At 43.0% G+C, this 25,074-nt stretch overlaps 1 protein-coding gene across 1 annotated transcript; it reads right to left on the bottom strand.

Annotated features, from left to right (window-relative positions):
* Positions 1 to 895: 895 nt before the first annotated feature.
* On the bottom strand, positions 896 to 24,598 carry SKA2 (spindle and kinetochore associated complex subunit 2). The gene is made up of 5 exons (XM_055001003.1): positions 24,537 to 24,598; positions 15,503 to 15,592; positions 7,997 to 8,173; positions 6,901 to 6,987; positions 896 to 4,331 (listed from the first exon to the last, which is right to left on the bottom strand). The coding sequence occupies exons 1-5, from the start codon at positions 24,567 to 24,569 to the stop codon at positions 4,302 to 4,304; spliced, it is 417 nt and encodes a 138-aa protein (XP_054856978.1). The 5' UTR covers positions 24,570 to 24,598; the 3' UTR covers positions 896 to 4,301.
* Positions 24,599 to 25,074: the final 476 nt, after the last annotated feature.

The raw sequence follows: 25,074 nt of genomic DNA, 5'->3' as shown, positions 1-25,074 counted from the left end.
GTACCAGCAGACTATTATCTTGAATAGGCAGCAGTTTGTGCAGCTGATCTGTCTATGCAACTGTTTACCTGCTGCCTAGCATGCATGCAAACCTTTCCTGTCTCCTCACTGCACCAAAACAAAAATCTCCATTAGAACCCTGTGTTTATTTTATAAGAGCATCTGTCAAGACTCCCCCAAGATTCCCAAGAAGAGTGCTGAGCATTCTCTGGCTGAAATTGCAAGCCTGCCTTCACCCAGCTCTCCTTGCCTAAGAAGAGGTCTTAATATCAGAAGGACTACCTCCACTCCTATAATCCTGTTTGTCCTCTTGAATCTGCACCCCCAGTCCCTTCTACCTGTTTCATAATCACAGGCAGTCCAATCAGGATACTGGCCTTTTGGGGCAACCTTTCCCTCTCTACTGATTGACTGATGCTATATTGTAATCTGTTTACTGACTGATTGAAAAGTTCTTACACTTATCTGCCATGAGTCCTAATAAAATGGACTGTAAATGAAAATAAATCCATTTATCTGCTCCAGCACAGAATCAGGGATTAATCAAGTTCTGGCTTTTCAGTGAAAGTGGGTTTTAGCAGGAATATTACAAACAGAGGCCAGATCCTCCCTCTACTGCTTTCAATACTGGTATCCAGTGGTTTATTGCTTCTGAACATATTTAACCATCACTACACCTCTTAGCTGAATCCCACTTTAAAGCCATTTTAGTACCCATCACTATAAAGAACCCAGAACATAATCTGTTTGTAGATACTACTAGAAGTTTGGTTCATCCTCCAAAACCAGTTGGTAACAGATGCAGGAGAGGAAAAAGGAAGCATTTCACACTGCTATGTTTTGATAGTCACCAGCATAGATGGATTAAGAGGACTGGACAAACACAAGGAAGGAAGACAGCATATGAGGCATGATTTATTTACATACAAAACTTATATGGTACCTTTCAGTCCAATGAAGGCCACTGAGGTGGCTAACACATCAAACAAAACACAACAGACTCAATTAAAACTAAAACTGAACAGGGGGCCTCCCGCAGGTGAGGGCTGTTTGCAAACCCTGCTTGCGGGCTTCCCTGTAACATCTGACTGGCCACTGTTAGAAACTGACCAAAGGCCTGATGCAGCACAGCTACACGGGTGGTCAAATTCTTGCTAACGCAGATTTATTGTACACAGCCATTGGCCTTTACAATTAAAACATATTTGGGACATTAAAACGTTTAAAACATATTTACAAACAGATGAAATTCAACTTCAGTTAGAAACATTCTTACCAAAACTGTTTGCACTGATCTTCCTGGCTGCTAAAGCAAAAAGAGCCATTCTGTAGGAAACAGAAGGCTCCGCATCAGAGAGCACAAAAGCAAGTTTTTCACAGTCTGAAAAAGCTGTAGATCAACCAGGATCTTAGCTAGGAACTTATTTCTAGGACCCAGGTACAAAGGGCAGGAAAGAACGTAATGTGGCAGATTTTCCACTGAGCTGCTGCCCAAGACAGAGACATTGGTCCATTGGAATGTTAGCATAGCGATCTGTTAGTATTTTATTTATTTACTTTGGATTTCTATTCTGCCCTCCCCACAAAGGGCTCAGGGCAGATTACAACATTTTAAAAACACATTAAAATGAATTTATACAATTAAAACCATAAATAGATTTTTAAAACATTCACACGTTAAAATATACACTCAGATGGCGGCAGTTAATAGCAGCACACACAGCTCAACAAGATAAGGTGGTAGACAACCCTAATGAGGGATTCAGATTTTATTCTTCTCCATTTTGTCAGCCGGTGGAGGCCAAGCCCAACCTCAACCATATGCCTGGCAGAACATCTTTGTCATACAAGCCCGGCAAAATGATAACACTTCCTGCCGGGCCCTGGTCTCAGTGGACAGAGTTCCACCAGGGTGGAGCCAGGACCAAGAATGCCCTGGCTCTGGTTGAGGTCAGGTGGGCCTCCTTGGGGCCAAGGACCACCAATAGATGTTTCTCTCCCGATCAGAACATCCTCTGAAGCACATATGGGGAGAGGCAGTCTCACAGATACGCTGGTCCCAGTCCGCATAGGACTTTGTAGGTTAATACCAAAACCTTGAACCTGATCCGGTACTCCACCGGCAGCCAATGCAGGTGGCGCAATATATGTTACATGCAGTCCAGTCAGTGCTCCTACAATAACACGCACTGCTGCATTTTGAACCAGCTGCAGTTTCCGGGTCAGGCTCAAGGGGAGCCCCGTGTAGAGCGAGTTACAGTAGCCCAGCCTAGAGATGACAATTGCCTGGATCACTGTAGTTAAGTCGCTGACTGAGAGGTACGGGACAAGCTGCCTGGTCTGTCATAGATTTAAAAAAAGGATCTGGCAACCGCTGCGACCTGAGCCTCCATTTTCAAGGAGGCATCCAGAATCACCCCCAAACTCCTAACCGACAGCACTGGTGTAAACGGCGCACCATCGATGTTCGGGAGTCGGAGCCTGGCACCTAACCCCCCCGCGAGTCAAATACAGGACCTCCGTCTTCGTGGGATTTAATTTCAGTTGACTCTGTTTCAGCCAACCAGTCACGGCACTGAAGGCATGCTCCAGGACATCTGGGGCCAAGCCAGACTGGCCGTCCATCATTAGGTATAAGTGGGTGTCAACTGCATATTGATGACAGCCAAGTCCAAAGCTCCACACCAACTGGGCAAAGGGGCACATATAGATGTTAAAAAGCAATAGGGAGAGTATTGCCCCTTGTGGGACACCGCACACCATAGGTTGGTGGGATGACAGCCTCTTCCCAAGTGCCACCCTTTGTCCCTGACTGTGGAGAAAGGAGACCAGCCACTGCAAGGCAACCCTGCGTATCCCCACAACAGCGAGGCAGTAGGTCAGAATTTCACAGTCAACTGTATCGAATGCTGCCAACAAATCCAATAATAGCAGCACCGATCCACCTTGATCCAGTAGCTCAACTGGCATTGTTTGAAAGTGCAATGATGTAAATGCCGTCCTTAGATTGTGCGCTGTTGACTAAATAAGCTGCTCTGGCATGATCCTTCGTTATGGTTTTGTTCCAGGGGGCAAACTTTTGGTGGAAGATTATGGAATCATCAATTATGATGCCCCCTTTAAATACCCATTCCCGTAGATCCAAATTATTCCCCAATGGCTGGAGAAGATCATCAGGGATAGTGTAACAAGCACACGGATGGTTTTAACTGTATACTTCTGAACTTTGCATAGAAATGTCAGACTTTTGCCTTCAATAGCCCACTGTTAAAACAAAAATCCAATAGCACCTTTAAGACTAACAACAATAGGCTTTTAGACAAGAGAATGGGGGGTGATCTTGCTTAATTTAGGATTAAGGATCTAACCCTGTATATGTTTTTAAATATTTTTTAAATGTTTTGCACATCTACCTTTACCTCAAACTATAATTGGAAACCACAACGTTTTGAGAAGTCATAATAATTTTCTTTTTACTTTAGAGTTCACAAGCTACTGCTTTGATTATATTAACAGAAGCAGCCCAAAGTCATGTTTATTTGAATAAGCCATTGTGGAAAAGAGCTTCTTTTAAAAAATGCTTGCTTCAATATTTTGTTGCTAAGGGAAACTTTGTTGTAAAGCATGTCCCATCTTGTTATCTGGAAGGTGTGCTTGAGGTATGCCATTATTTTATTATAACAAAGACATGGGACAGGCAGCCCAAAAATATTTTGGCTGAATAAGTACAATTTATCTAGACCAGCTCCTGCGTGGCTTCCATTCAATGTAGTTTATGCAGGAAGCCATAATGAGGGATTGCATTCTAGAAAGAAGACAGAGTTTATACAACTAGACGGAAGCAGGCCACCTGGAATTTGTGACAATGGGAAACAAACTTAAGATCCAACAGTCAAAGCTGTCAACCTGAGCCAGCAGCTCAAAAAGAACAGCTCAATAAAGCCTATTTCATCTGACTTAATCTATTTAAAGGTATGGAATATTTATTTTGTGAGTCTTTTCTACACATGCAGTTTGCAGTTCACACAAATCAAGATACAGTGTAAAGTCACTATTTGAAAATTTCCATAGGGCAAGGCAGCTTCCAACACAAAATACCACCATGTTGACAGTTAACAATTTTCATGATGTTACATAGTATCATTCATGATTACAGACATTAACTTACACCACAGCAATCTTGGTTGCCTGCAAACAGTTTAGGAACAATGTACAAAGTAGTTGGATACCAAAGCTAAACATCTGCACATTTTAAAGGATCACAATCTTGTCTGCTTAAACCCAGGCAAGTTCTTCTGGAATCAGTGGATCTGGTGTTCTTTTGGACAATTCTGGAGGGAAAAATTAAGTTGAAAAAAATCAGGAACTCCGTATACACTCTAAGAAACATCCTCTGCATTTTAAAGTAGTTGATCTAAAGCCTCAGGAGTGCAAAATTTCAGATTTGTATTCGCAAATGTACCATTTATCTGAAGAGGTGCATTTACACATCTATGCTTACAAGATGACTATTTAAAAACAAAAACAGCCAGTGCCCACATATGAAACAGCACAGATCAAATCACTGTAGACAGAGTTTGTGATCTATGAAGTCGTACACAAATAGAAAGCACTTTGCTCAAAGGGGAAGAAGGCACTCAGCCTTTTTTACCCCAAAGTTGTGTTTTTGCCCCCCCCCTCCCACATTCCATGCTGTTCTATAGGGCCCCCAACCTTTAGAAAAAGTGTTGGAGGAAACACAGCAATCCTATTTTACAAACTCAGCTCAACTTGCATTTTTCTGGTTCCAAGCTCTACCTTCAGTCTCACATTCCTCTAAGTATAATCTATGAACTCCCTGCATGCAAAGAAGCAGCATGGAATGGGTCTTTTCTTCAAGTAAAAACATTTTTTTAAAAAAAAATTACAAAAGATATGCTTGAGGCTACCTTTTATCTTTGCAACCACTAGCACAGAAATGGTCAGGATAACACAGGGATACATATGAATAAGACTTCAGGGATAGACAGGGGAGTTGCTTTCTTTTTCCCCTCTTCACAACTGTAAGAAGAGAAGCAAGTTGCTTATCTGTTATTTAGTGTTTTTTTAGTAGTCTTCAATTTGAACCATTCCAGAGCTATGAGTTTATGCACAAACTCAAGAGGGAAGAGCCATCGTAGCTTTCAGCTCAGTTCTTTCAAAGAACTTGTTGCGCCAAGTTTTAACCATCAGTTGTGAGAGAAAAAGAGTAGTTTCACCACTCAGAACACCAGTATCAGGCAAACAACTTGTTTTTCTTCTCTGTCGTCTGTACACTCAAATCAATGAGAAAAAAAAGACTAGCAAGTTGACCTACCCTAGAGGCAGATACACGTGCAACACAGCAAGTAACACTATTTTGCTGAAGGAAGCATCTGTTCAGGGCCTGACATCATGGACATTAATGTCCCAAAGGAGTAACATGGAGCCCAGGTGACTGCTGTACAAAGTTCTGGAAGAGAGTTGCCTCCACTGCTTAAGGCAAGGCCACATTGAGAACACTTAGTCCCAGAGAGCAACTTACAGGCTATCTTTGTCCTCAGTTGAGATCTGCATAGCAGGCAAAAAACAGACCCAAGTGCTTCCTAAAAGGGCTGTCCTGTCCAGATAGGATGCTAGTACTCGTTGAGCATCATTCAAGGGCTGCAGGTGGATCTTTCTGCATCTGACAGTGAACTGGGGAAATAGGCAGTTCCATTGGTAATAAGCTATACCCTGTGGAGCTATAACTAAAGAGTGTAAAGTTCATGGCATCCTTGATGAGCACACAGTGACTAAGGTGAGCTACCTTCACAGTTAAGGAAAGAAAGTTGCAGAGAACCAACAGTCCATGAACTGTGTAAGAACAAATTGCTTCAAATCTTTAGCTCCATTTTGTAGATCTATTGTTTCACACTATGGCCTGGTTCAGAATTATAATTATGATGCTGGGTAAAGAATTTTCTGCACGGAATCTCCTCATTGCTGATCACATCTATGAACAAGAGAAACAGACTCAAGCAAGAGCCTCAAGAGTAGAAATGGGCACAAAACGAACTACGGAACAAAATTCCGTACAGAACGGCTGGTTCGTAGTCAAAGAAACACGCGATCAGTGGGACTGCATTTTTCCAAACCAAACAAACTTTTCTTACCATTCTGTTGCCGGTTCAGACACTTTGGGTGCCAAATACTCCCTCACCCAGGCAACGGTGGCAGTCTTTAGCTTGCCCCCAATCTGAGGCCTCCAGGCTTGATTGGCAGCTGTCCCTGCCAACTAGAGAGCTCCCACTCTGGCCTATGCAGCCAGGAAAAGGGGGGGGGGAGGCTTAGAATCTCCAAGGCAACTGAGGAGATGGGCCTTCAGCAGCCATGGTAAAACCAATCTCTTCCTTCCAAAACCATGTTAGGCAGGTTTTTCTGCCAACCAGAGTGCTCCTGTGTTGTTCAATCTCTTGGATTTTTCCATAAATAGGGGAAGCCGTGTGATTCTTGGTTTCAGTTTCTCTACACCGGGAGAGGGAGGAGAGCTCGGTGGCTGGGTGTGGTGTTGGGATTGGAACTTGGATCTTTGGCCTGTACTTCTGGCTGCTGGAAAAGGGGCTGAAAAGCCTCTTTTTTTCTCTTGTTTTCTTGTTTTTCTTACTGACTGGGGACTGGGGAGGTGTTTAGGAAAAGGGTGCTTTTCTCTCTGAGCATGAAGGGAGCCGTCCTGGGGCCCCCCGAACCGGTTCGGAAATTGGGTGAGTTCATTAAGTTCGTGTTTCGTGGAAATTAACGAACCACGAACCAAGCAGTTTTCGTTCCATGCCCATCTCTACTCAAGAGGTACTGGTCAAGCTCCTATATGGAACAACTCAGGAAAGGAGACACACACAAATCAAGTTCTCCGCTCCCAGTTACCTGCTTCACTGGACCATCTGTTTTTTTAAGAGCCTGGCACCGTAATTGCTGCATCGCAAGCTGCTGTTCTTCAGATAGAGGCAAGGTCTGAGGAGAAAAAAAATCAGGTTAGAAGCAAGTCTTCTGCAATTCCACAGGCACAAATGTGTTTCATGCCCAAACTCTAGGCATTCAACTGAGATAGTGTTTTTCAAATATCTTATCATTAGGAAGCTCTTTCCAGAGAAATCTATCAGCACAGGAATCCCTGAGCAACCACCATGGAACACTCACTTTGCAATGGATTCTAGGCTATTTCTGCACAGTAGTGTTTGTCCAGCCTGGCATTAACATGGACTGGGCACCAGAAAATGCTCAGGGTTTCCTTCAACCTTCAGTACAAAATGTGCAGTAAAAAGAAAACAGACTTTTCAGAAACTTGCCTGCCTTTATTAGTGCTCTTACAGAGAACTCGCTAATAATTTCACTGGAAGCAAGAGAAGTCTCAGGTGTGTAGGTTGTCAGGACTGTTAGGATGTATCATTGCTGGTACAATGAAGTCCAACTATCACCAGCATAGGGGGGGCTGATGGAGTCTAGCCCCAGTCTTCCATCATTCCTGTTGCTGCTGCCATTGGATGACATTTAATTGACAGGGAGAAGGGGAAGAAAGGGAGAAGAATTATCTCCCATATGGAGATAGTTTCAGGTTGGTAACCATGTTGGTCTACAGTAGAAGACTACGGTACAACTGGACTCAAATCTTGCTCCCATATGAAGAATTACACTTGCTATAATTTTATTGTTCACTGTTAACTCCATTGTACTGCTTTTTTTTTAATGCCTGCAAATTGCTTTAAGCAGAATTTTCTGGAGAATCAGTACAAAAATTCCACAGATAAATGGCTCAGGCCATTTGAGGAAGACCAAGTTAGCCCCTTCCTCATACCCAGATCCCACTGAGAGCCCTTATTCCTCCAGTTGCCACAGAGGGGCCATCTGGCTCCAGTTGAGAATTCCTTCCCCCAAGGAACATCTATATTTCTATGGATTTAGGATTCCTATAGGCTGCTCAGGATAAAATGATACAAGAAATGAAATATACCAAAAGCATTACCTCAATCCCAGCATGCTGCTGTATCTTCTGAACCAGCCTCAGTGTCTTATTGAGGGTGGCACTGATGGAACGCATCGACTCTTGCTGCTCTGCAGAAATCTTGTCTAGCCGCTCACATAACATTTTGTAGCGTGACTTCATTATTGATAGCTGCTGTACGAGGGCCAGAGGATTTTCCTGATACAGGAGGAAGAAAAAGTTTGAAGAGCTTAAGTTACATACCCATTTCAACTGTGTTTCTTTCAAGTATTTTTAGCAAGAATCTGATCATCTATTGAAGCACATTCAGAATGGGAGCATTAAGAAAACCTGAGTTGCAGCAACACAGGGTGAATATGGACACTGCCAAGGAAAGAGTATGCAATCACTTGGTTAGCTGCATTGCTCTGCCAAAGGAGATGCAAATTTTATCCTTCTACTTCCCTAGAATTCTGATCATGTTTAAAAATACCCACGCTACATGTCAAGACAACTAGCTTAACTAAGATGTTACAGGCACACCATGATCAGCCACCTGTGATGAAACTGTACTATTTCAGGCTGCAGGTGAATGCTCCCTTGACATCAAAAACCTCCCTACATATAGAGAAACAGGTGGGAAAGACTGAACCTTAGTCCCCATACACATGAAGGTCCACCCATTAGGCAAGCAACACAAGAAAAGCCCCCTGCTGGGTTACACTAAAGGGCAAACCACAAACTATACTTCCCCCAGAGGTATGCACCATAAATACTTTATGCACTATTGTACTTTAAAAAAATATATAAAAATTTAAATAATTGTGAAAAAGCATATAGGCTATTTGTATGTACCTCTGGGGGAAGTATAGTTCATGGTTTGCTGTTTGGATTTACCCAGAGGAGTCCCAAATTGGTGGTGACTCAGCGTTTTGTGGGTTACATTAAAGGCCTGTCTAGTCCAGCATCCCATATCCTGCAGTAGCCAAAGAGAAGCCCCATGAGGCCCACAAGCAGAAGCCAAAGCCCCACCCCCATATTCAAAGAGCACGTCCTCTAAAAAAAAATATGGAGGTTTCAGTTAGCCTTCCTGGCTGACAGCCACTGACAAACCCATCACCGTGACTTTTTCTAACCCATTTTTTTAAAACAAGAACCTGCGTGAGTAGCCATCTTTGCATCTTATGTCAATGAGCACTACCAGTCAATTGCACACTGTGTTAAGTAGTACTTCTTTTGTTCTGTCCTGAATCTACTGCCCCTGCTCAAGTTCTAGTGTTGGGGAAAGGGAGAAGTTTTCTGCTGTGTCCATACCGTGCATCATTTGATATTTTTTTTCTCATGCCTTCTCTTGGCCATCTTCCTTCCTAGATTGAAAAGCCACATCTTCGGCTCTTCCTCACAGGGAAGATGCTCCAAATCCTTGATCATCAATATATCTAGAACTCAACATGACCTCATCTGCAGTTACTTAAACCTGTGGATTGGAGCCATGTAGAGAGAAACTAGAGCTTTCTACAAACTTGGGTAAAAGCTCAGGTTTGCAGAGAAATCTAAAAAGGGGGGGGGACAGACTGAGGAGCCACTGTTAACCATCATTTACCAGTCTTTACACAGGAATGAGATGTGGAATTGCATTCCATTAAGGCAAAAAGCTAATTTTATGGTCTCTAATATACTAATTAGGTTACGAAAGATGGACTTCATTTCCCAAATGAGTGCAAAAGTTAACAAGATTCATGGTGACCAGCTACACTGGGCCATCAGTTCACTGGTCTGTTTTAAGCAAATGGTTGTTCCTAAACAGTGCTGCTCTTGTGGCATTCTGAAACTGTGTATGAGCCCTGTTAGATTAAACCAATGGTCCATTTAATGGCTTTACATCCCATTTCCATCAGGCAAAATCAGAGAATCCTAAAAGCAGGGTATGAAGGCGGCAGCTTTCCCATTAAATGTCCCCAGCATTGGATATTAAGAGGTATACAGCCCTTGAACATGAAGGTTCCATTTAATTAACAGGTACTGCTAGATCTACACTATTTGAAATATATATTTATATATAAATGGTTCCTAATGACCCATATTCAAAGGGCCAAAATCCTTATGTAAAATGTGACAGAACGAAGCAAAGAAATGCTACAGTATAATTATTGCTATCTCACAATTACTATCTGCTATACAGTATATTGTGCTCATGAAAAATTGCGGGTGTTGCCTTAATTACTCCTTAGAATACATGGAACAAACAGTAAATATTTGTTATGTAAAGGTCATAGAAAAGGAAGCCCTATTTTTGTAAATGTAGAGGTGTGGTTACGATTCTCCATTCCTAATATTTATATATTTTATGTGCTTATAAGAATTTCACAAATTTGCCTGTATGAGAATGAGATTAATAGGAAGAATTTTTTTCTTCTACTTTCGGGCTATTTGTTCCCGTGGTGTCAGCATCATGTCTCTCTCCCCAGTCTGTCTGGTGTCTATTTGATCTTGACTGAAAGGGACAGTTCCTGAAAGATGGTCTGGGAAGAGTCCACGATCTTTTTGGTGTCATGTTGAGCCCTGGGTAGGGAATGCTGAGTACGAAAGGGCTGAAATTCAAAGGAACGTCTATCTGATCTTTTTAGAGATCTGGGCAGTGCCTTCTTTTTATCTCTAGTCTCCACTAGGATCTTCTCCAGTGCATCTCCAAAAAGCTTGTTTCCCTGGAAAGGATAGGCCATAACTATGTTTTTGGCATGTAGATCCACTGGCCACGCCCTCAGCCAAAGAAGTCTCTGTGCCACCACCACCAAGGCCTTGGCTTTGGAAGAGAAGGACAAGGTGTCTAAGGTTGCATCTGCTGTGAAGGCACTAGCTTTGAGGATTCTGTTGGCTCCTTGTAGGCGCTTGTTATTTCCCAGGAGTAATTTTATCAGCTTACGGATTCATACAATCAAAGCTCTGGACACAATGGAAGATACGGCCATGGCCTTGTACGCCCTCTTGAGTACTGTCTCTCCTTTCTTGTCCAAGTTGTCTTTGACAGCACCGTGGCCGTCTTCTGACCAGAAACCAGCAGATTGGAATGCCGCCAATGGGGCATCAATTATTGATACCTGTAAAAGCTCATTAGCAAAGGTAGGTAGTGAATACAGTTTCTTACCTATGTTGGGAGACTGCTTATTGGCTGCCGGTAGGGCCCACTCAGCTTTGAGCTGTTTTTCAAAAAAGTCGGGAAATGGAAAAACCTTTTCAGTGACATCTGATCTAGGAAAGAATTCTCTATTCCCCCTGGGCCTGGTCTTTGATTTGCTTGGCATGGTATCCTCTTCCCCCTCCGGGGGGGGGGGCATTCCTAAGGCCAATAGCGTCTTAGATAACAGGTATTGGTAGTTGTCCACCTTGAACAGGAGAGTGGACTCTTCAGGAATAGCAATTTCCTCCTCCTCCTCCTCAGAGACAAACTCCCTTTCTTCCCTGCCCTCACAGTCTGAGGACTGATCATTGGCCCATCATGAGGTCTTACTAATGTCTTTGCCTGGTGGCTGCTTTCATGTTGCCTTGGTCAGGCACGGATCCTCTTGCTGGGATTCTCCTGTTCTGAAAATTACTGTGGAAGATGGTGACAAAGGGGCCCTGTCACTGAATGATGCAGCTTCTGACTGGCAGAAACTGACCATCTCCTCCCTCAGTAGGGCCAACAGTCCTGAAGAAACTGATAAAGGGGCGGCAACCCCTCTATTGAGAGGCCTCCGGGTGCTGTTGCAGGTCCTGATCTGCATAGAAAAGGCCTGCCGTGCTTTCTCCCGCCAGGAGGTTGGCAAGCCCGTCACTGGAAGGTGCTGTTAATATGGTGCAGTTCATGCCATCTTTTCCCACCAGAGTTTGAGGCCTTGTTGGGGCACTACGCTCAGCCACCCAGCAGAGCTGTTGTCTCTGGCTCCGTCTCAAAGAGATGGGGCTGATTGGCGCTCTGGCTTGCCTGTCGCACCAAAACACTGGAGGCTCATGCAAGCCTCAAAGGCATTCCAGCACCAGGATTGTTGTCCCCCACCATCGGGAAGACGGCCCTGGGGAAACTTGCTCCATCACCCTCCATGAAGCTGTCTTCTGTATCTCTGAGATCCATCTACGATCTTCTGGGCTTTAGGCCCACACTTTGGTATCCAGTCTCCCAGAAAGTAGGTAAAGGAAAGCGGATAGAGAGCGAGGGAAGGATTGTAGAGAATAAGGTAGGATTACAATCTAAAGGACTGTAAGAAGAGTAAAGTAGAGTAAAGAAAGGTTGGGAGGGAATCGAGATCAAGATCTAAGACTGCGGAGAAAAGCCGTAATGGCAGTTAGAATGTAGCGGAGCAGGTCTGCCACTGGATTGCACTCCCTGGAGGAAGGAACAGAACTGAGGAAGGGTGGTCCCATGCACCAGATAAAAAAGAGGAAGAATTTAATTCCTGCTTCCCTGACTGGGCGGTGGGAATCATCCAAAATATCCCCTGCCTCAGAGGGAGAATGAGAGTAATGGGAAGATTTTTTTTTCTTCTACCTTTGGGCTATTTGTAATTTGGCTGCTAACAACAGCAGCTTTATAAGATTTCTTGGGTCATGCTGAATGACAAAGTTTGGAGTCTAACAGGCTCTTTAAAATCTTTCTCCCATTTATATACCTAGTGTGTGGGGGGGGGGGATTAGCTGTGAGCACATTTCCCGATTTCTATAAAAAAAGGTAAATGGTTTTTAGACAGATAAGTAGGGTGGTCTATTACTATTTTCTCAAACTGTTTGCTTCCTAGGAATTTTATAACATTGTTTAGGGAGGTGCTTTGAATAAAGGGAATAGGGTTGTAGTGTTAGTTGTCTGAAATTTTTTTGGCAGTTCCCTCTCTTATATTGCCCAGTTTATGGTATGTATTATACTGGTATTTATTATGTTTTATACTTTTAAAATCTGTCTAAAGTTTATAATCTGTCTCAAGTCTCAACAAGAAAGACACATGATAAATGATGGGAAAACAAGTATATGGGTTATTTATAGAATGTTTAAACTGAAGATACTGATGCCTAGGGAATTGATGTGGTCCTTCTCTGTACAGCTTGCTTTGGAAATATTATTCCTTCCCTAGTCACACTGCATATTCTTTTTTTAACATTGAACAAATTTATATTTTATTTTTAATTTTTAATACTGCTAAGCATACAGTAACACTGCATATTCTTCAGATGTCATATGTTCTCCAGACTGGAAAGGATCACTAGTTTTTGTGAGGGAGGGGTGGTAAGATTATCCGCACAAAAGTTTTTCTCAGCGAGATGTCTACAAGTTAATTTATTCTACCAATAACCTTAAATGGCTGTTGTGGGTTTTCCGGGCTGTATTGCCATGGTCTTGGCATTGTAGTTCCTGACATTTCGCCAGCAGCTGTGACGTTTCGCCACCAGCTGGCGAAACGTCAGGAACTACAATGCCAAGACCACGGCAATACAGACCGGAAAACCCACAACAACCATCGTTCTCCAGCCGTGAAAGCCTTCGACAATACATCAATAACCTTAAATTTTAAATGCAGGGGGTAAAGAAAAAATAGTATTTGGAAGGTTTTGTTTTGCATGCAAGCAACTTCCTCTAGAATATACTAATCAACAGGGGATTGTTCTGGGTCTACCCAAAGTTTGCCACAACTCCCTGTAGTATATGGAATATTTCTGAGCTGATATGCTGCATAATAGAGTTGGAGGTCCAGGACACCTGTTCTTCCTCTACCAGGAAGACACCTGAGACTATGATAAAATAAGGTAGTAGTCTATAATTCTGCCATTCTGCAGTATTTTTGAAGATAATACCAAAGGGATGTTTTGAAAGAGATATTAGCTGCAATCCTAAGGACATTTTTCTGGGAACAAGCTCCATTGACTAATATGGGTCTTACTTCTGACTACATCTGTTTAGGATTGCTCCCATAATGTTATTGGTACAATCGTTATATCAATTCTATTAAGCCAGAAGAATTTCATCTTACTCCAGTCTACTAAGTCTGTTTTAAATTTGCATTTTAAGGCGATTTTAATTTTTAATTAGAACATTTAGATTGGTAAATACAGTAACTCCTAAAAATTTCTATACAATTTCTATGTAATTACAACCCATTTATATTTGTATTTAACTATGCTCATTTATTTGCTTTCAGTTAGGTTGGTGGCCAGAAATTCTGGTTTCATTAACTGTACCAGAAATCCAGAAACCTCACCATCTTCTCGCAATAAATTGTGAGTTGCTGTCAATGAGGATGCAGGTTTTATTAAGTATAAATCTATACCATCAACTAATAGAACCATTTTATGGCATGGCTTTCTACATTGTTTCTGACTACTTCAGTAAAGGGCTCAACAGAAAGCATTAACAGCAGAAACAAAAAGCAGTCCCGCTTTGTCCCCCTATTAATACTGAATTTATTGAATCAAAAAATTGCTTACTTTTGTGAGCATGCAGTTCCAGATATAAAATCTTAATTATTCTCAGGGCTTTTTTTCAGCTGGAACGTGGTGGAACGGAGTTCCGGAACCTCTTGAAAACTCCCCTCTGTCTGGAGATCAGGGGGCAGGGCCACCAGCCATGCGACTATTTTCTCCGAGGGCAACCCACTGAGTTCCACCACCTCATTTCCCAGAAAAAAAGCCCCGATTATTCTAATGACCCCTTGGCCAAATATTTCTTCCCAGGCAGTTGAATGTAATGTAATGATAAACTTGATAGGGGAGTGTTGAAATATTTACAGTAGTTCATGATACCTAAAGTTCTTTGTAAGTTCAGCACTGCTTCAATGAGGAAGCGATTTTTTTGATCTTCTTTGAATCAAAGATGATCTAAATTCTTGCTAAAAGCATTAAAACATATAGTTATCACCAACATCCACGGCAATACATTCCATAATCTGTGTGAAATATATTACATGAAATAGTCCTTTTGGGCCCAGTACTCCATTTCACTGGGTAACCTGAAGTTGTATGAAAAGAACCTCTCCCCATTTGCAGTATTATAGATTTCTATCACATCTACTCCTTAAGAGTCTATCCCCCACAAAAAACTAAAAGGGCTGTGAGCCAACTGCTGCATCTAAGGATCAACACAACCCAGTGCTGCAAATACAATTATAGACTGAGCACCAGACCCTCGTACAGACAGGCCTGCCTGCTGAAACCTGTTCTCATACAGTTGTGTATGCTACATTCGACAACCAAGGCATTCTTCAATTAAACAAATACGTTTAAGCTCCCCTGCCCCAAGCCTGTCCACAAAGCCATTTTGTCGAAGTGCCAAGTGAAAAGTTAGTAGCTTCACTTAGTTCCCAGGATTCTTTGAGAGAAGAGGTAAAGGTTAAACTGACTGAGGCACTATATGCACACCATATTAGTTCTAATTCATCAGCAAGATCATGACCAGGATCATGACCTTTCTTGCCAAGCTGCTTAAGGTGCAAAAAATATGAGCTACAATTATCCCAGTTACAATATTTAAAAACTGAAGTGACTTTTTAGTATAGTTAACCAGAGTTACAAGCCTGAAAACAGTACCTCTTGGGAGAGTTCACCAGGGACCCCTTTCATCGTTTCAAACTCCAACATGCTTTGAATGCAGTCCAGATCAGATTCGGCCACCTGGAACTAGAACACCCAGAATGATCAATCAAACCCCACTCTGCACCTTTAAAACCAGAGGGCCACGACTGCCCATTCTCATGCAACTCTGCAGCATCAGGAAGAGAGCAATGAACTTAACTGTGTACATAATGGATGTGTGAACAAAGAAAAGGACACAAAATAAACCTGCAGGAGGAATCTGCAAGCAACAAGAGGGCATGTTATATTGTGAGAGGCCTGCTGGAATATTCCCAAAAGAAACGAGATCAAGTCTAAGAATTAGAGTTATATCTGAAGGAAGGAAATCCTGTCTTTGGTTGGCAAAAATCCTACGGACATGCAGAAGTCCACATATAAGGTGGCTTGTTCGGTCTGCTAGATTCCCTGCCACCAGATATATATGCTTCAAACAGCCGTTTCAGAAGTTCCCAAGTCAGCAGAGATCTTGAAGGATATTGTACTTCTGACCTTTGATGGGGTTCAGTTGACTCCGCCCTCATGTCACTTCCTAGCATTGGTATTCAGAGGGTTAGACTGCCCCTAAATGCAGAAGCTCCCTCCTGCTGGACCTATAGAATTTTAACTTGGGAGGGGTGAGAAACAGGGAAATGTCCCTTCTGCTGTCAACTGGGGCAAAGGCTCCATGCAGAACACAGCCTGCCATCAGGACCAGGTAGTGATCCTTCATCCAAGCACAGGACTTACAAATGTACCAAGAAGGTATGGAACTGCAGATTCATCCTGAGTTGGGAGAATCCATGACAGAAACCAAGATTCCTAAGCAAACTAGAAGCGTAGCATCTCTGCTGAAGACCCATTTGCTTACTCTGGCTTTTATGAAACTCAGTGCCCCTCTATGTACTCCCCCCACCCTCTGTCTCAGTTGATTACAGTTCTGCAGAAAGTAACGAGATTTAAGGAACTTTAGAGAAAAAAGCGCACACATCATCAGTGTTTTTTTGTAAGCAAAAAAGTGTCATATATAAAGTGGCAGTTTCCACCAATTCCCCCCTTAGGACTTGGGAGAGCCCTGAAAAAACAGGCCAGTACTCAGTACTGGTGAGTTCTCTCACAAAAAAAAGCACTGCACATTATTATTTACAAGGCAGGCACACCCTGCTACAGAAGCCTGTGCTTCGCTAACATTGAAGCTGTTGTGAACCAAAGAGCCAGCCCCCTGAAGGGTCTGAAGAGGTCAAGAAAGCAGGGCATATATTGAATCAGCCCTTCCGCTCTGATTGCATTCAAGCAAAGGCAACCTAAGCTTCCATAAAGGTATATTTTAAAAGGTAGGTTTTGAGGAAGGATGCGAAGGGACCCGGCTGCAGAAACTGCCCTCTCCTCTGGCAAAGAACAGCACTGCATTCATGGTATTTTATTCATGCAAGTTTTGTGCACGCATGGAAGAATGTTGACTGGCTGCCAGGACATCATTACTTCATACTTCCCCACTACCTCCTCCCCTGTTATATTACAGGTTCACTCCTGGTAGAAATGCTCATCATCAACATTTGATGAATGGATAATCAAACTTGCAACCTGTTACCCTGTACTCAGGATAAATGTGCCACCAGGGAAGCAAATACGATAGCAGGATGTCAGAATTACTACTTAATTAACTTTAACCGACACCTCAAAATGTCTTCTGGGAACAGCAGAACACCGCCTAGGTTGTAACAGCACCGTGAGGAATCTCTTCACAAAAAGAGCACTGCTCTGCTACCTTCTGCATTCCCAGGGGCCACTGGGAATTCCCAGGCAGCAGTCCAAGAGGCAGGAGTTCATTTTGTTGCAAGAACTGAAACCCTCCAGTCATCTGAAAGACTGTGCTATCCAGCAGCAAAGAACTCCCCAGTTACCAGCCACATGGGCTTGGGATTACATTGCATACAAATAAATAGCAACAATATTGAAACTGTCGAAGGCTTTCATGGCCAGAGAACGATGGTTGTTGTGGATTTTCCGGGCTGTATAGCCGTGGTCTTGGCATTGTAGTTCCTGACATTTCGCTAGCAGCTGTGACTGGCATCTTCAGAGGTGTAGCACCAAAAGACTCTTTTGGTGCCACACCTCTGAAGATGCCAGCCACAGCTGCTGGCGAAACGTCAGGAACTACAATGCCAAGACCACGGCTATACAGCCCGGAAAATCCACAACGACCATCAATATCGAAACTGTCATATAACGTTGAACTGAGGAATGTATTGCTTACTACTTACAATAAACAATTCTGCTTTTTTTTTAGTAAGTGGGTGCATATGTTGACTATACCTTGATTAAAATTCATTAAGACTGGTGAGAGTCAGAGGAAATGGCCTCCTGGGTGTGCACCTGTAACACTGCCCTAACTTCAGGATGCATTAAAGACTCACAGAGCAGCATTAGGAGAGTGCCTTGAGCCTACTTATGGCTACTTATGGTGGCCAATTCTTCACCTGTGATCTGCTTTATACACCCCGAGACAGAAACAGTTGCAAAAGTAGTGTGTGGGGGGGGGGAGAATGGAGCCACCCATTCCACCCCACCAACGGTCCCCTCATCCACTCTTTTCTCTCAATGGCTGCTGCAAGTTGGTCTCCATTTTTTCTCATAGAGGGCAATAGGCAAAGGGGAGCAAGAAAACCTGTGAAGCAGTAGGACCAAACATTCAGGAGCTGTATCTTCCTCCTGCCTGGAGCCATTTAAGGATAGCCAGGCTTTGCCAACCAAGGCAGCTTTGCAACTAAGGCCGGGACATGATCTGTCCTGCCACTCCCTAGCCCCCTCAAAAAAAGGTTGATGTAGTAACCAAAATTCTGAAATATTTCTTATTTATCCCTAGCTTGTCCTGGTGTTTAAAGGAGTTATGTGAATGCAAAGAGAGCAGCTGTTGACTCAGAAACAAGCCTCTAGTTTTGAACTTCCTATATGGCTACATATTTGAGAAATGCCAAATTTCCAGCAATAAATGGAAAGAGAAAGAAATTCATTAGTATCATGATATTGTTACAGCATTCACAGGCTTGATGGAGGGCAACAGATCTTACTGACCTCAAGGTAACCAGGAGTTATCAACAGATTAAAGACCAGGGGCTGAACCATCCTTTTAACCAAACTTAAGTACAGTTTCACCTAAGCTGCAATTTTGACACCTTTCTCCAATACTTAAGAAAGTAAAATAACTGATCAAACAAAAGCTGTAATAATAATAGCAAAAGACTTAATCCTCATTCAAAAGAAAGGTCACCTTAAATATTCCTTTTCTTTCCTAGTTACAGCCAATACACCAGAACCAAAACCTAAGCCTGAACTACAAGTCAACTGTCAAGATTTTAGTTGACTAACAGAGGCATTTTAATTAGGAAACAATAACAGTCCTTGGGCCATATCAGGCCAACACCATCCTACATACCAAGAATATACTCAAGACAGTACATGGGGGTGGGGGATTTGTGAGCAGTGGCCACCGGCAGACCTGTTTAAAGAGTGTGGCTTTATTTGAATGCAGTCTTCAATTAATAGTACAATCCTAAAAACACTTTCCTGGGAGTAAGCCCCGTTGAATAGACTGGAGCAAGACTGCAAATTAACCTGTTCAGGACTGTTATCTACAGCTTGTAGCTCTAATAATTGGCACTAGGCAAGGAAGAATCTTCCACCGTGCCCCCTTGGCCAGATCCACTCGCATGAGCTTTGAAGAAGCTGACAGAAGCCAAAAGGTGATTGCTGCAGGCTCCGCTTGCAGGTGCTTTGACAATACTATTGCACTGCTAGCTGGAAGGAACAGTAGTGCAATGAAGTCAGAGCACTCGTCAGCAGAGAGATGCTTCCAGGGAGGCCCACACCAGGAATCTGCTGCTTAAAAAACAAGAGAGGAGAGCAACTCCAGTAAGAACAAGAAAGAAGCTTCAGAGTCAATATGATCAATTCCCACCTCTCAAAAAGGAAAACCAGATTTCCTATTTCTAAACCAAAGGCGGGAAAATGTCGCACACCCATGGCTCTTCCCATCAGGCCGTCTGAAACTCCTCCACACCCTATTGCAAGGGTCCCAGCCATGGCACCCATGGGCACTATGGTTCCCTCTGGCACATTTCTTAGAACCTACCAAGTGTTTTAGAGAGTGGGTGAAGCCAGGTGGGGGCTGTTGCCCAGCGGAGCTTCTGATTGGCTGTGCAGATTAACATAATGTCAGTTTAGCGGCAGCTGCAACCATACTGTTGGTTTTATTCTCACTCCTCTTCCCAGTGTATTTTTTAAATTACCACTCATCTGTCCTGCACTCTGGCTTCCTGTACATGTGGCTCAGCCTCCTGTAGCAGCCATTTTCTGGTTGTGCCCACAACCGTGTGTTAGGATTCCAAAAGTGCCCACAGGCTCAAAAAGGCCGGGACTCTGCCCTATTGCATTAGCCTTAATTATCAGCCAGATTCAAGTAGTATATGTCTGTTCTAGAGATGGAAAGGCCTGGGAGGAAAAAACAGAAATATTCAGGAGGTGGGTGAGGACTTTTTCCAGTTTTTCCAACAGAAATTAAGGGCGATTTGGGGAATAAAACACTTTCTCTTCAAATGAGTGGAATTCCCTTTAAGAGAAAGCATTACACCCTCAAAATGTGAAGCACAATTTTTTTTTATGAAAAACAATCCACACCATTCAATAGCAATCACCCCTAGACATATTTTCAAAGGTATGCTTATTGCTGAAACATGAATAATTTCAACAATGTGCCATAATGTTTGATCATTATTAAAGAGTTCAGAGTTTCCAATGTTGGGAAATTTCAGGCGGGTAGTCATCTTGGTTTGTAGTAGAAGAACAAGATTAGGGCTGAGTAAGCAGCTTAAAGGCCAACTAGATTTCCAGAATATGAGCTTTCGAGAGTCAGAGCTCTGACAAAGAGAGCTCTGACTCTCAAAAGCTCATACCCTGGAAATCCAGTTGGTCTTTAAGGTGCTACTGGGCTCAAATCTTGCTCCAATGTTAGGAAGCTTAACTTGATAGCTAAAAATCTGGGTAGACTTTATTTTCTAATTTCGACTATTGTTTTATAATAACTTTCTGGTGGCAAAAATTAAGAAACATGTGCTAAGGTATCATAGGATGCAGAACTTTGCAGCTCCCACTGTCTATGGTATTGTATAAATTGTAATTCTGTTTGTAGAATTTATATTTTTAAAGGCTAACAATATACTCAATATAGTTTTATAATTAATATTATAACTTTATATACTTAGTAAGTACATTTTCTTACTGCAACAATAAAAACTTTGGGTTTGATAAGAAAATAAGCATTGCACGTATCTCATTCCAGACATCTGCACATCTCTCTCACTCTCACAATAACAAGCTCCAGTAAAATGGCATACTTCCTTTCCGGCTGTATTTTAGCTGACTGGACAAAGCCATCCGGAAAAATGCAGTGAGGCGAACAGCATTGCTGGCCAATGCCCTTTTAACATTGCACTGCTTTTTGTGCAGGTTCACTAGTAGTACAACATAAAAAGGGCACTGGACAGACGCTTCTCGCCATCCAGAAAGCAGCAGAACTAAACAAGCTCAGCAGAATATTCTTGGGCTCGACCCCCGCTCCCCAACCAACAACTCTAAAGTTTGAAAGAATGTCATAGGATATGAAAGCTTGTAAAATGTTTAAAAGACGAGAACAAACCAACAAAAGATGTTATTGATAAGCATTGTAAAATTGAATTTTGGACCTCCAATTTTTTGGAGGGGGTGGTTGGACGGGAGAGAGAATAAAAGTAATTTCCATACTTGATTTTAACACACATCCACATAAGAGCCATTTCCAAAACGTATCAGCTTTGAAGGCAGAAGAACTGGGCTGTGAACCAGAATGCCAACTCTTTTAATAGTAATCTCATCCCAAAATCTTCTGCCTGGGATGTCTCATGACCCAGGGAACTAGAATGAAAATTCCCCTTATATTTCTCTATGAAGGACACCACATAGAGACTCTAAATCTTGGAGCAGCATGTAATATTCAGAAGCTCATTTTATGTTTTATTATGGTTATATAGTATCAAAATCTGGAGGACTAAATAGCTTTAACTTACAGCTTAAGACAAACTGCTAGGAAGAACTCGCTTAGAAAAAAAAATGCAGGACTGCGGTCTATGTTTATTTAAGAAGACCCTCACCATATTCCTAAGCGGTTGCAGTATCTTACACGGCAGTTCTGCACTCCTGAAAAGGAAACTATAGCCACAAACACAAGGCTGTTTCCTCTCCCTATATCCTTGAATGGAGAAAGCAAAATTTGAGATGATTTCACGGAATGCCAGTTCTAAATTCCTTGCCGCTTCACCGAGAGGGACGGGATCCTGGGAGCCATAAAGGCCCCGCTTTGCGATAAAGCTTAAGAGAACAGAAGATCTGCTGTTTCTCAGATGAAGACTATTTTAACAACTAGCATGCTATACGTTAACAAAACAAATGGGAATTTCTTCAGATGCAAACATTTTGCAGGCACCTGAGAGGAAAACATCAGCACGCCAAAGTAAGGAGTATGTAAACGTACTAAATGTTAAGAACGATTAAAGCCATTGAGCAGCGTCAAGGAACTGAGATAAGCAGGGATCTCATCCTCAGCAGCACATAAACTGAAAGTGGGAAAACCTCACTAACAAACTAAAACAGAAGCGACTAGGCTGGTCCAGGCAATTGCCAACTACATCCTTCATATACAGAAAGTAAGCAGAGCAGGCCAGCAGCACTTAACTCATTTAACCTGAACTGGCCCAAACAAGTTCTCCCTAGTTTTTGCTTACTTCAGTATCAGGATAGAAAGGACTGGCCCAAACATGATCTGCTACTGCCTCTCATATGGCAGGAATGTGAATTAGACTCGAAAAAAATTCCACCACAGGGACAAAAAGAAAATGAAGCGGTTCAGATGGACACTGCACCATGTTAACCCCTAAATATGAGACACGTACATACAGGGTAGTGTTACTTTGCTTGTACACATGTGCTTTTCCAGGTTTTTAGGCCTATTAGCAGAACACTGCATGTTATCATCACTGTAAACAGTGCTGTTAGGCTCGCTGAGCACAGAAGTGGTACATCATTCATAAAAACACTGGCTTCTGTTCTCCATTCTCTTCATACTAAGTTAAGTCACTGTGATGTAATGCTTAGGGTGCTGGTCTAGGATCTGGGACATGCAGGTTCCAGCACCCACTCTGCCATGAAACATTGGCCTGGCAACATTGGGCCACTCTCAGCCTAACCTAGTTCACAACACTGTTCGGCAAATAATATGGACGAGGAAAACAATGTAAGTCATTTCAGGTCCCCACTGGGGAAAAACTTAGGATATAAATGCATTAAATAAATAAATAAACTTTCTCCAAAGGAAGGAGGTTTTTCTGGCAGAGCAAGCCTTCTTCATTCAAAAAAGGAAGTTATAGGAGAGCCAGCATGGTGCAGTGGTATTATTGTAAAATCTGGACCAGGAAGATCCAGGTTCAAACCCCCACCTTTTGAGTGATCTTGAGCCAGTCACATATTTTCATCCTAACCTACCTCTTGGTGCCACTGGGAAGATAAAATGAAGAAAAGAACAATCAATGCAAGCTACTTTGGGTCCCTACTGACATAAAGGTGGGATATAAGCATGCTTCAAAGGAGTGATACGTTCCAGGAGCTCTTTTTCTGCCTTGGAAGACAGCACTGGAGAGTTAATAGTATTTTTATAATAATAATAATAATAATAATAACAACAACAACATTCGATTTATATACCGCCCTTCAGGACAACTTAATGACCACTCAGAGTGGTTTACAAAATATGTTACTATTATCCCCACAACAAAACACCCTGTGAGGTGGGTGGGGCTGAGAGAGCTCTGAGAGAGCTGTGACTGACCCAGGGTCACCCAGCTGGCTTCAAGTGGAGGAGTGGGGAATCAAACCCGGCTCTCCAGATTAGTGTCCCACACTCTTAACCACTACCCCAAACTGGCTCTATGGTATCTATTTACAGATATATGGGTAGAGCATTGGTGGAGCCAAAGAGGCAAAAGGCAGCAGATCTGCTGGTTCAAATCCCAATACTGTCATGAGCTCAGCAGGTGGCCTTAGATAAGCCCCTCCTCTCAGCCTCAGCTCCCCAGCTGTATTGTGGGGATAGTAACATTGATCATGTTCACTGAGTACTATATAAGCACACTGTTGTTGTTGTTATTATCCCCAGAAAGCCAAATCCTGCCTGCCCAAGCTGCTTCAACTAATTGTGTCTCCTATGAGCCAAAAATTAAACTCTGTTTCCAAGCAGGTGCACGTCTGTTCTTTCCCATCATGTCTTCCAAACCCTGACTGGTGTTTGGACAGAATCATTTCCTAATTCTTCAGACTCACTGAGATGTCTACACACTTTAAGCAGCGGGACCATTTTTGTCACACAGGACAGACCAATCCACAACAACCAGAAAGCAAACTGACAGTATGTGCTTCCTCCATTAATGGAAAATGGACTGGCCCAGGTCATTTTCAAGACACCCCACCCCAACTTTCTCCAGCATCTTTCTCAAGAAAATAGACCATTTTAAGAGGTCTCTTGAATTTAAGAGGGGATAAATAAGTCCAAAAGGCCATGCCTTTTCAGGGGATTTGCCATACCTTCTTCTATAGAGAAGGGGCTCGTTGAAAATGAACTAGGCCACACCCCTCATAGAATTAGCCACGCCCCCTCCGAGTGTGAGGTGGGATTGAATAGAACCTCCCAAATCATCCATTTCTCGACCTTCTCTTGTTCTCCCCACCTTTAGAAGAAAGTGGACTCGGCCAACAGTCTTCTCACGCCCCCCCCATATGAAGAATGGTTTACCCCTGGGAAGAACCCCCCCCCTCACAGTCTCCCCCCCTCCTTTTTTTGGGCCGTTGGTCGGGTCCATCCCTTCACTAGCGCGCTGCTCTTTCTTCGCTTCTTTATACAAAGGACGGCAGCCGAGCCCCCGGCACTCACCATCGCCTCGAGAGTGTTAACCGCCGCCTCCATGTTGAATCGTTGACGCTCCTAGGGCAGCGACACGCCCACCTCCCATTCGAGGGAACGGCCCCGCCTTTCTCTATAAAACTGAGAGGGAAGAGCCGGCGCTTACTATTGGTCAGCTGTCACCAGGAGCACGGTCTGATTGGTTCCCCTGAAAGACATCTTCGGGCCTATTGGACAATGTGATATGTAAATTTGAAACATGAGAGGAATGTTCCTATTGAGTGCTATTGAGGCCAAGTGCACTCTGATTGGTCAGTAACGAGAGAACTAAGTCCTGTGAGTGAAGCCGGAGCTTTGTTCGCTTATTGGTGGCTAGGCTCGAAGATCTCTATTGGTCACCCTTTTAATTTATTTTTTAAAGGCGGACTGGCCTTTGAGGCCCTCGTTCCCGTTTCTCCTCCGCCTGGCCCCGCCCCCTCTTGCCTTTTGATCTGATTGGCCGTGCTATCCTATTGGAACGCTAATGAACTGGAGATTCAAACCAATGGTTTGCTTTGTTACATAATTC

This window comes from Eublepharis macularius, chromosome 17 (genome assembly GCF_028583425.1).
Source record: "Eublepharis macularius isolate TG4126 chromosome 17, MPM_Emac_v1.0, whole genome shotgun sequence".
Classification (NCBI taxonomy): Eukaryota; Metazoa; Chordata; class Lepidosauria; order Squamata; family Eublepharidae; genus Eublepharis; species Eublepharis macularius.
This window is presented reverse-complemented; position numbering and strand designations above follow the sequence as displayed.

Coding starts and splice junctions, on each gene's coding strand:
- SKA2 (XM_055001003.1), bottom strand. CDS start 24,569: ATGGAGGCGGCGGTTAACACTCTCGAGGCGATG. Junction 15,593..24,536: donor TTAACACTCTCGAGGCGATG/GTGAGTGCCGGG, acceptor TGGGTGTTCTAG/TTCCAGGTGGCCGAATCTGA. Junction 6,988..7,996: donor AGCAGCATGCTGGGATTGAG/GTAATGCTTTTG, acceptor TTTTCTCCTCAG/ACCTTGCCTCTATCTGAAGA.